General features: G+C 43.6%; 1 protein-coding gene across 2 annotated transcripts in view; it reads left to right on the top strand.

The window, feature by feature from the left end:
• The window catches only part of gli3 (GLI family zinc finger 3), a 92,276-nt gene that overhangs the window by 8,582 nt on the left and 71,443 nt on the right, over window positions 1-12,251 (top strand). For both annotated transcript variants that reach the window (XM_046059183.1, XM_046059257.1), the window contains exon 2: window positions 8,088-8,261. In XM_046059183.1, coding sequence (XP_045915139.1) covers window positions 8,129-8,261 — 133 coding nt within the window. In that variant the 5' untranslated portion in view covers window positions 8,088-8,128. The remainder of the gene's footprint in view (window positions 1-8,087; window positions 8,262-12,251) is intronic.

The following is a 12,251-nucleotide window of genomic DNA, read 5'->3' on the forward strand; positions in this document are numbered from 1 at the left end:
CTTCCTCACGATCAAGTCGGCAGGCCTGAGGGGGCTGCCTGTCTAATGACAGTCTTGTTCCTTGCTCGTTATGCCGGGGATTTTCAGGGGGCCATTTTGTGTCTGTGCACTTTGGAGTTTATGGGAAGTTTTTTGTTGTACACTTGGCAGTGCTGTGAGGTTTATAGCATCTCATTCCAGTGTCGTGTAGTGTGATATCGTCTTGGTATTTGAGTTGCGTGAGTCTTCTTCGCCGGGCTGAGAGTTTCTTCCAAAGTCAGTCTTTCGAAATCCGAAATATTGAGTGTGTTTTTGATGCGTTGGTTTTTGATGAGCAACAGCATGTGTGTGTGTGTGTGTGTGTGTGTTGCTGTAGGTGGTGTACAGGTTTGGCAGCACTGCGAAATCCTCTGAGACTGCCTGTGTATGTGTGTGGGGAGCTGGCGCAGAGGGATGGGGGGGCTCTGTGGCTGATATGAAAGTGAAGGGAGAGAGTTGTCTCCCGCCGCTGCCGCTGGGAGAGCCGTCAGGGAGCTAGAAGTCTCCGGGACTCCCTCTGAGCTTCAGCTGTCTTTGATCTCACACCTCTGCTGCTGTATACTCCATATTACTCTATAGAACACACTCTCACCTGCTGCCAATCCTGTAACACAGACCCACAGTTAACATGGTTGAGACTCACAACTTGTATGCTCCACTAGCGACCTGCACAAGGGCCAGTGAACCCATTCACGGTGTTGTGGTTTCATATCAAAACACCACTTATGCATCAAAGAGAGAGGAAAACTTTTTAAACAGCAACTGCAAGAATACTTAATGAAAATAGTGGGCTGCAACAACTGACTATTTACATGATCAGTTAATCTGTTAATTATTTTTGACATTGATCAATAAATCATTGATTGTATAAGATGTCAGAAAAGAGTGAAAAGTGCCCATGAGAAGTCATTAGATGTCTTCAAATGTCTCGTTTTGGCTAATTAGATAGATTTTTTTCACTTTTTAGGAGCTGGAACCAGCAAATGTTCGGCATTATTTCTTGATAAATTACTAATTGATTCAAGTAATCAATTTTCAGCAGGGCTGTTAGTTTAAGAACAGCACAGCCACCTCATTAAAAGCATGTACTTTGTGTTGCATGCACTCCCTCCCCCTTTTACTGCTGTCCATCACCATCACAGGCTGGAGTGTTGATGGAGAGACCTTATTTTAAGGTATTTGTCGATCCGTCTGATGAAAGATAAGGAGAATACGAAGATAAAACAGAATCACCCGTTTTTGCATCTGTGGAATGTGTGACCCAGTGATACCCTTTTGGATCCATTCCCATCCACACAGGAAGCATTAAAGCAATGCCATTTCTTCCTTTTCTCTTCCTTTTCCCCCGCTCTCCCTGCATTCCTTCTGACTGACTGCGGCACATTTCAGGACAGCTTCATTCAGCATTCCTTTACATCCTGATTTGTTTGCCCTCCCCTCTTATTTTTTTCAAGTCTCCCTCTGTTTAGGCTTGGCTTTATCATGTGGGAGCCAAACACCAAGACAACTTCATCTCATCCAATTTTCACCCCTTTAATTCGGTTTAAATGGCATGGCCGCGAGGGCCAGAACGGGAATTAATAAGAGCCAATAAAGCTCGCCACTGGGGCATTGAGGCCAGTCTTTAAGTAAACATTATGACTTCTTGAGGGGGGAATCAGGGCCAGTACTTGATGAATTGTGGCGGTGCTTGGGAAGGGCTAATTTCTCACTTAGCCGTCCTGATGGGGCTAGCTAATAGGCCTTGCTTTGCCTGGCTGATTGTCTGCTGGCTTTATTATTGTGCATTATAGCGCTGCCCCCTGGCTGTTGTTAACGTTCGGCTCCGGAGACGCCAGGGCCCGTCATTAATCACATACCAGCACTGACTCACTCGGCTCCAACACTTATCCCAATGACACAAAGGAATGAAGAAAAGGAAAGAGAGATGGAAAAGAGGAGGGAAAGAAGGAAAGTAGAAGAGGGAGTATGCATGAAATAAGTAAGGAGGAAAACTGAACAGAAGAAAAGAAGGGGAAGTCTAAGTGGCCAGGGCAGCCTCACAATGACTTTGGAACCTGTAGCTATACAGCCTCCGTATTGCTCTCAGTTGTTCGGTTGCCTCAAATTGTGCTACTCTTTGTGATACACTTCTGTCTCAGGCACAGAGAATAAGAGGAGTGTATTCTATAGTCCCCAGGGCTAAGTCTGAAGACCTTGTGTGAAAGCCATACCTGCTGCCACTACACTCACACAGGACCATCTATCTGCTTGATCCTTCTCTGAGTGCACGTGTGAGGAGGAGGCAGAGAGCGAGAGAGAGATGTGTGTGAGGTTTTCATCAGTACAGGAATTTCTCTTCCTCAACTCATCCCCTCCCTGGGGTCCCCTCTCTTATTTATGTTCTGCACACAGTGATCGCACTTGCATACTGAGAGGTGTATAGAGCACCTGGTGCATCTAACTCCTATATGCACACTGTCATACAGCAGGGCTCACACACTCTCAGACACAGTCGAAACAGTCCCTCTTTCTCCCTGTGCCATGTTCCCCCCCCCCCCCCCCCCACACATGCATTACATAGGAACTGTGCTCTGAAACAACGCAGCACATGGCGTAACATGTTCTCTTTCGCTGTGAAAGCACAGTGAAGGATGTTGTTGTCGCGCTCTGGTTGTGGCATCGTGCAGAGTGCTTTCTAAAGCCTTGTATGAAGGAGACTGTTTTCACTGGAGATGAGAGGCCCACTGACAGGAAACAGACCTCACTCTCTTTTGCTTTACAGTGTGCGCCATGTACAGGGCCACTCGAGTGGAAACCTTAGCTATAGAGTATGTGGTGGCTGCTGCTACAGACAGTGATTTTATAATAAACTGAATTTCAACTGGTAGATACAAGCAAAGTGTGCTATAAAGTATGGAAAAGTACTTGTAATCGAAAGTTCACGGCAAAAAACTTTTGCATATATAAAAATGTTTTTCTTTTCTTCCAAGGGACCTTCATGGTATTTGGCTGAAGTGATAGGTTGCATTGTTTGCTTTAGCTGAACAAGCATATTTCCCTTCTTTTCAAGAATCAGGAAAAGTGTCTGATCAAACAAAGGCGCTACGTTTTAGCATGGGAAGAAAATGAATAAAGTGGAGAGCAGGGGAAACCAATACTGCATAACTGGGCCACCACTGCAACAAAGCTGCCTGCATTATCCATTGTCTCAGTCTTCACAGCCCCATTTGCCCTGACACAAGTGGCTCACGAACAAATGCAAAGTCAAAATAAATAAACAATTTAATAAGCAGGGGGCTGTGGGGAAAAGGCGCAAGATTTCCATTGTGGCGCATGCTTTATTTGCTCCTTATCTACTGGGTAGCGAGCGCAAAAGAAGCATCGTGTAAGCATTACGATTACATCGTGTGGGTTTGTTACCCAGGAATGTAAGATGCACTCAGCTCATTCTGCGGTGCAACACACAACGTCCCTCACCAGCCCTCCAAAGCATCTCAAGTGGAGAGGTCTGAGGGACCAAGACGCACGCGAGGATAATCTTATTAGCTCCGCTGAAAGCTACTGATGGGCTGTGTTGTCACACTGTTTGTCCTTGACAAAAAATATAAACAGTCCTCATTTGCACAGGCATTCTCTTTTCAAATATTGAGCGGTGCACTTTGTGATAGCAGCCCATATTGTTTGAGGAAGGAATGCTGTTATAATGCTGTGCCCCTGGTGTGAAGATAAATGAAAGACAGGTAGGTCTTTTGTAAAACTTTAATGCAGAAAAAGCATAAAATATGCATTAAATTTTCCATGCAGTATTCACGAGATGATTTACTGATCCAAAACATAAACCAATAAATCATCGCAATAAATGTATCAGCTGAAAGTTTTACAGTGTAACAGTAAAAAGTGGGACTCACACATCACAATAGGTTGGTATAGAAACATGTAAATGAGCAACAATCTGAATAGCTCGACCATGTCAGTGTATACAAAAGGGTGAGAAGGCCTAGCACTAAACCAGTTTGCATGTGCATATCTGGGATTTGATATGTGTGTGTCTGTGTGTGGCGGGGTGTGACTAATTCCTGCTAAATGGCCCTTACTTGAGGGGCTGGTCCCCATCAGCTGTAGGCCAGACTTAGTGCCATCTGGGCACAATGTTAAGTTTCACTGGTGAATGAGAGCCACAACCACCAAATCCCCCCCACCACCCGACCCTTCGCCTTCCAGGGCCGAGGACAAGCCATAAGTGCAGTGTTGAACACAGCATGGAAACCTAAGTATGTGGTTTCCTCAGAGAGCCATTGAGTTTAAGAACACCTCCTCAGTAGGGATTTCGAACCCGTGACAGGTCCTCTAACCACCAGCGAGCATTTCCACTGTCTCCTTAAGGGGCCTCATCCCCTCACTGACCTTATCCAATGCAAACAAATGCAGCCTGAGCCAGCGCATTCTGTTTTATTGCTAGATTCAGCTAATCTTGCTGAAGGGCTTAGACTCCTCCTCCCTCTTTGCCCCTCAGTGTTTTAGTTATCCCAGCTGTGCAGGAGCCCTTAATGTTGTTGGCATAGCTGTGAAATGTGCAAAAACACACATTGTACTCGCAGGAAAACATGCGCAGGCATGCAGGGGGCACAGTGAGGTGTGCACACACATGCATGCACGCATACATGAGCGCACACACACACACACACACACACACACACACACACACACACACACACACACACACACACACACACATTCTCATGCTCCTCCCTTTCTCCATTCATTTTCTCCCCCTCTTATCCCACTTTTGCTCAATCGCTGCCTCAATCGTCTCCATCTCCCATCTCTCCCCTCCCCTCTAACTCGCTGTGCTGCGGTGCGTTTGTGCGGTGTTGATAAGCCTAAGATAGCAGATCTCGGTGGTCGCTGATGTAATGATGATGAATGCTGCGGCGCTGCCAGTCTCCCCCCTCAGGGGCCCTCGACGCTGAACAGTCGCCCTAATGAAATGAACACAAATACAGTACCCAGTCTGTGAGGGGGGGTTGCTAAATCTAAGAAGACACTTCAAGAGTTTATATGAAAATGTCCCCCAGTTTCTGAGTGTGTGCCATGCATTTGCTAATGTGTTCCTAAGGACAGAATGCAGTGCAACTGGAGGTACACCTTAAGAACTTTCATAGAGTTAAGCTTGTAAACATGTAGCCTTTAAATAACAAAAGGCAGTGATTATTTGATAGCGTTAGCAGTCGTTTGAGCTTGCACGAAGAAAAAAAGAAAAAACTGCATTTTTTTCTATCAAAGGCAAAAGTTTATTTTAGTGTTTCACTTTGATGCGTACAATTTGCAGATGACTTTCAACTCGGTGCCTTTGTCACCAAGGCGTATAATTTATGTTAAATTGATTTGCTTAATGTGCTTATAAAATAAGAATGTTTTTTTTTCTTTTTCCGAGGGAACCGTCTGAATTGTGGTATTTTAAACCTCTTTAATCGCCTCCCTTTCTGTGTGGAAGGATTACAGTTGAGCACAAATAAAGATACACCCTCTTTTTCTCTTCTCTAATTGGGTGTAGGACAGACATTTCATGGGAAAGACATTAATATGAAATTAACATTTATTTTGGGTAACAACAGCAACCAATGCCTAGTTGTAATTCCTTCTTTTGTGCCAGGCCTCTGTGACACACCACAGATGCAGGCTCTGTAAGGTAGTCCCCCATACAGACGGTTATTTCTGTGCTGTCTCGTGTAAATGTAAATAAAAAAATTGGTTTGTAAGTACATTAGTGTTTTCTTCAGTGAAGGTTCAAAGTGCTAAATGAAAATGACATGACACTCAAACTAATTCTGTATGGAAGTAGGATCTCTGTCATTAGATCAACATCTTATGCAAAAGGATAAACACAGAAAAACTTTCACAACAAGAAGAATTCTTTCCACATGATAAAGGCTTTATTTAAACACAGATGGTGTCTTTGTGTTGGTGAATTTCTGATTGTTTTGAAGGACTGGGACAGGGCGAAAATGAGCAACACCAAAGGCGAAAGCAGAGACAGGAACATGTGCAGGTTTGGGTTTGGGCGTCCAGGTCAGAGGGATTATGGGTGAAAAGGTCCTGCTTTTAATTGCTGCTTTGGAACTGTGGCCTGCCTTGTGGAACACAAAAGGCCGGTCAGACACGCTTCAGTGGCTTGGACTTGTGAATATTTGCCTGACTGGTGGAATGCCCCGCTTTCTCTTCACCTCCCCTCCAAACCCCTATCCCGGCCCTCATATTCACTGCACTTCCAGCTCTTAGCTCTGGTCTGACTCACCTGGGGGCGAAAGTTAGACACACATACACGTCTGCACACTCTGCACGCAAAGCATGTTGGGAGCTATTCAGTAACAGCTGTAAAGTAGGTTCTCTCCTTGTTCTTTTCGCCTTAACTGCTTTTGCTCAAGTTCAATCATTAAAATGATGTAATGACACTTTCAAAGAGGGAGACAAAAAAATGCCGCTGATTGCGCTCTCGTTTCAGTTTCTGAAAGTAAATGAGCACTATGATCATATTATCGTAGTAGGAACTTGCAAATGTGCATGTGCAGACATACATGCGCTGTGCATATTCTAATGATTAACTTGCTCAAACTGCAAAGACCCCCAGAAATGAAAGCATTCACTCTATCAAACACATGCAGCAGTGATTTGAGATGATATCTGTGCAAGTAGGACAACAATGTCTTTGGTTGGGGGATGCTGACTACACATGTATTCATGTGGGAATGATTAGAGGACAAGCTCTTGTTTAATTCTGTTTTGATTGGTAAGGGAGTAATTGCATTGTGTTTTTTTTCCTTCACTTTTTTTTTGTAAGCCAGCAATTGCTTACAGATGTTGTTGTCGGGTCAGAATGGAAGACAGACTCTGGTTTTTCAGGGGGTTGGGGGAAAAAAACAAACAAAGCGCACAGTGTTTGTCTGAAGTTTACCCCTCACCACTTCCCCCTTGCCTTCCCTCCTTGGGGAGTTTGTAAAAATCAGCCCCCCCATCCCTTCTCTTGTAGTTTCAGCAGCACTGTTTGCGTTATAGCTGGCTTTACGGCTAGCCTTTGTATCCATGCATGTTTATAGGGTGGAGGACAATTAAATGGTACAGTTGTGTAATTAACTGGTCTTTATTGGAAAGAAATGTTAGTCAGACTAAATATTTTAACTAATTATCCATGAATTATGGAGTCTAAGTAAAGGCTTTGTATTGGACCAAATGAAGCTGTCCTGTACTTTGTGTAAATGAGTGGTTGTGTTGTATCACCGTGTTGTCTCCATAATCAGAGACCTCCATGACCTAGATAGAGTTGGGTTTGTAGACGGCCTCTGAGGTGCTGAACTGAGCAGCATGTCTGCTAGACTGTTGGCTGAACCCCTTCTAAACCCACAGACAGTATTAACTTGAACCACCTTTATTCTTTGAAAGAAAAATTGCCCGGCACCATGATATTCCCAAAAGGGCCTTCAAACAAGCCTTGTTTTTTCAGGACTGTGAACGTTTCTCTCTCTGTGGTATCCCCTTAAGGTTTCTCCTTTCTCTGTGGAAAGGCTGCTAGAGCAGGATTATCAGTATATCCACAAACTGCCTTTTACTTCTATTCTGAGATATAAAACCTAGTCAGGATGTCCTGCCTTGCTATGTTTTATAGAGTTGTTTTTATTTTTGACAAGAAGTCAGAAGTTTAGTGTGACACAGTTGAAAATAAGGTAAGCAAAATGTTGGCTTTGGATATTTAAACACAGTTAGCAGAGAAGGAGATCAGTCCCCTGACAAGCAGATCAGAGCCCAGCAGGTTTTAGTTAAAATAAATCGGGGTGAGCTGGTGGATTGACCCGTGGTCTGCTCTGGGCACCATGAAAAGGGAGCACTGGATCTGAGGTTTTCCTTGCAAGGTTCTCATTCTCTTTTCCTGAGGCACACTGTTGTTAATTTTTTTTTACTTAGACCAAACAAAAACTACTTAAGTTTATGCACAAATTAAACCAAAGATTTACTTATTTTGTGCATCCCGATTCACCTTGTCTTATGTGCTTTGTTTCTTTGCATTCACCCGTCTTCTTCATCTTCTCCACCAGTTATCCCGTCTCCATGAGGTGTTGAGGAATGAGCAATTGCCATGGAAACCCAGTCCCAGGCCAGTTCAGCAGCTGAGAAGAAAAAGAGGGTGGAGACCATTGTGGCGACTAAGGGCTCATCAGCGCGCAATGACATCAGCGAGAAGGCGGTGGCCTCCAGCACCACGTCAAACGGTATGCGTCACCACAAACAGCATATAATGTAACTGCCACTGTGGTTAATGTAAATATAATTTTTTGTCTTTTGGAATACATCCAGTTTGGTCTATTAGTTGGCTTACCAGTTGAGTAATGGTATCATGATTGTAGTGACCAAATAATAATAAATCAGTATTATGACAGTATTGTAAAAATGTGCCTAAAAATTTTAAAATGTACTGATACACTGAAACCATTTCAACAAGTTTTATATTGAAAACTACAAATACAATTGCCATTTTGTTTGCATAAACATTAAAATAACAGCCAATACCTTTTGTAAACATATGAAAACAATCTAAGTGTGCATTATCATTATGAAGATCTCATATTATATAGATAATGCAATGACCCCATGCACAATTACATGAAAACAAATAAGTCTTTAGAAGACAGTGATAGTAACTGCAATGAGCCCAACAACTGACATAAATACAGAGGAGTCTGCAAGTTTCTCATGTTCTGACACTTTTACAACTAATTTGATAGCTGATGGATTTAAAATGAACAGGATATGCTGGTTGGTTGACAATACTGCGTAACATATTATCATGTACTGTGGGCGAAAACAGTCTACAGACACACAACGCAACACTGAGAGCTTCAGTTCAAGGCTAAAAGTTAACTCACCCCGCGTTTACTATAAGGTAATTTTCATCAATCAAGTTTCCCTCAGCGCTCTCATAAAAACTAAAAAACGAGACTTCAGAGTGACTGAAAAATCTCTGCAGCGCTGTCTTTCGTTGACCCAAACAGACCCACGTTGCATACTGCGCATGTGCGCATGCTTCTTGGAGACTGTTGCTAACTTTGGTTGATGCTGGACAGTTTTTGCCGTGAGTTTATAATAGCGAGGTAACTGAACCCAGTATCATGGTAATTAAAATGTGTATGGTAATAATAACTGTCGGGAATTTTACCATGGTTTATCATTAAATCGGTAATCGTTTCATCCCTGCAAATAAAATATCTTTAGTTTGCATATTGCTGGTGACCGTCTGATCTCCAGCTCAAGATGGTTATGAAATGTGGAGAAATTCAACCTTCTCAGGTCGGTCACATCTGTTAATCAAACTTCATCATCCTGTGGCTAAACATGCCATTGAATCACAAGTTTCATCCATTGTTATCCTAAGTATAGTTTAAAGTCACAAAGGCTTTATGTACTGATGTGTTCCAGACCTCTGTGAGCTAGAGACGGAGGTTTGGCTACCTGCTGTTACTCAGCATATTTGAGCATCGGGGCCACTGACCTACTGGGGATCAAGGAATGTTTTTTGTGCTGATGTTCTCATTACTTTAAGATGAAACTGACCAACTCTCAAAACACATGATTTAAAGATTAAGACATGCACAGACCCTTGCTCACGTTACTTATGTTTACTTTTCCCCTATTCTAGTGATTCACAGTAAGTCACAATCAGCCCTCACTGGTAGCAAAACTTTGACATGTTTACATAGCAATGTCTTCAACACATGCTATTAAAAGCGGTGCAGAGCTTACAGTTCACTAAGCCTGTGACCATTCAGCCTTTCATTTTCAATTTAGATGCTGGAATGTGGAATATTATATATACATATATTTTTTTTTACTGTAAAGCCTTAGAGCATCAAGTCAAATTCATAACAAAACCAAAGTTGAGATCACTACGGACCAAACTGCAGCTGTGCTCATTAGCAGTGAAAGGATGTGGAAGTTTTTGGGAGTGGAGGGTTGGCTTCAGTAGCTGGAGCTGGTGGCCTGAGTTTTCTGTCACAAGCCCCCCCACCCCCCCACCCCGGCTCTGCTGATCTCATGTGTAATCATCCCAAGTGTGAATCCGAAACAAACAGTCCAGGAAAGGGTAAATAAGTTGTTTTGACTTCCTCCCCCGTATGGGAGTTATCTCAGGAAGTGGGTAAGGTAATGCATCCTGAAGCAGCTTGGGAACACTCTCACTCTTACTCATTCCCAGATGGCCAGCACTGTTTTATTAATTAAAGGAGCAGCAAGGAGGCGGGAAAAAAAGAATTTTGTTGTGGAAAAAGCATGGGTGTAATTTAGCTCTGTGATTGTGGATTTTTCTTTGTAATGTACTGGTAATTACAGCTCTGAACAGCAAAAGGTTTGTCTTTCAGAGGATTCTCCTACACTGACTCAGCCACGTCAGAAGGTACGCTACAGCCCTCCCTAAAATACAGTAGTCTCATAATTCACTTGATGAAGGGAGGGATGATACTTATCTGCAGAGAAAGGTCCCTTTTAGATCCCAAACTCTCTCTTGGAATCAGACGATAGCTTACACATTCTTTGTGTTGTTATAATTACAGCACATTCCCGAGTCGCCCCCAAAACTCATAACCTCTTATCAGGTGTAACCCTACACTCGCCTCAACTTTAACCCGCGTAGCCCCTGCCCGACCGCCTCCATCCAAACAAAAGGTAATTATGAGCAGCTGTGGAATCCCAGTGACTGGTTCTTCTTAGGAACGCCCGACAAAATATTTCCCCCCGTCAAGCAGAGTAGCGGCCCCTGATCTTAGCGCAGTGGAAACCCCTCGGTGCGCCCCGGCAACAGCGTGCTACGATAAGTTGTGAAAAGTTGAAAATAAGTCATGTTGGGTGGGGGGGGGGGGGGGGGGGGGGGGGGGGTGTTGGCAGATGTATAGCTTTCAGCTTGCAAGCAGGTATTGATCTGATTACATCAGTGGCAACGTTTTTCTGTTCTAATTAGCAAACTGCGCTCTTGTCTGGAAACTGATTTAGCTCTCTCTCTTCACTTTACTTGCACTACAGGAATAATTCTCAGCTTAATTCCCCTCTTGTCCCCAGTCTGAAAGTTTTGTCCAAGTTGAGCAAGCCCAGAGTAATTATTGAGTCCTGGTAGAGCGTTCCCACATGGTTGGCTAAATGGTGGCTTCATCCTGTGTGCCATTCATCTTTGTGCCCCCTCCTCTTGCACTGACAGCTCAAAAGAGCCGACTGTGCCACAACAATGCTGTGATTGGTGCTCTTTAGGAGTGGTTCGGGGGGGTGCTCTCCCCTCCCACCCTCATCATTCGGCAGGCAGGTGGACCACAAAGTCCCCCTGATTCTTTTGTTGGGTCCCGAGGAAAAAAAAAAAAAAAGATGTCCATGCTCCTTGGCTGAATAAATCCTGTCGTCATGGGATAATTTGCTATTAAAAAAAGAGAGAAAAAACAGGGTGTGTGTGTGAAAGGACAAAAAGAAGGGTAAAAAGTTTCTGGTTGGTTGGACTTTTATGATATTGGTGCTGCTGATTTTAGGAAAGAGAGGGAGTTAGTGTAAATAATAGGATGAGAATTGAGAAACGGGGAGGGGAACAAGTGGACACAGTTCTAAAAACTTTCAGGGAATGCTGTTTTAACATGACAGGGCCTCTGTAATGCAGGTTATGAAGTGGGTGATTTTTTAATGATCATGCTAAAAAGGGCAAGAGCAAGGAGGCAAACAAGTTAAGCCTTAAGGGGCAACAAATGTTAAGCTTTCGTGTAGGTTACCAGTGAAATCCCTAAGCGAATGGAAAGCGTGGCTAAAGTGTTTAAAGAAGAAAAAAGAACACTTGAGTGCTTTGGAAAAAAACCCTCCTGATGGGAGGAGAAGGAAGAATGATACAGAGAACGGGGAGAGATAGAGGAAGAGTGAGGGCCACCTTCTTTTTAGGCAGCCATTTAAATGATCAACAGTAAATAGAGGGGAATGTCATCTGACAGAAATAAAGTTCCCGTTAACAGCGGGGATGGAAAGTAATTTACAGATACGCTGTCCCCGCCATCTTTGTGCCTCCCAGATAAGGTTTCATTTCAGAAACGGATAGGAGACATTTTCACTTACGGGCCCCCATTCTGGGACACCTGTGATAACAGCTTGTGGACCCCTAATTGAAAATGGGTTTCAAAATGGATTTTCACTTTTCTTCCTCCCTCCTCTCCCCCTCCATTCCCTCCCTCCCTCATGACTACCCC

The sequence above is a fragment of the Micropterus dolomieu genome, linkage group LG01 (genome assembly GCF_021292245.1).
Source record: "Micropterus dolomieu isolate WLL.071019.BEF.003 ecotype Adirondacks linkage group LG01, ASM2129224v1, whole genome shotgun sequence".
Lineage (NCBI taxonomy): Eukaryota > Metazoa > Chordata > Actinopteri > Centrarchiformes > Centrarchidae > Micropterus > Micropterus dolomieu.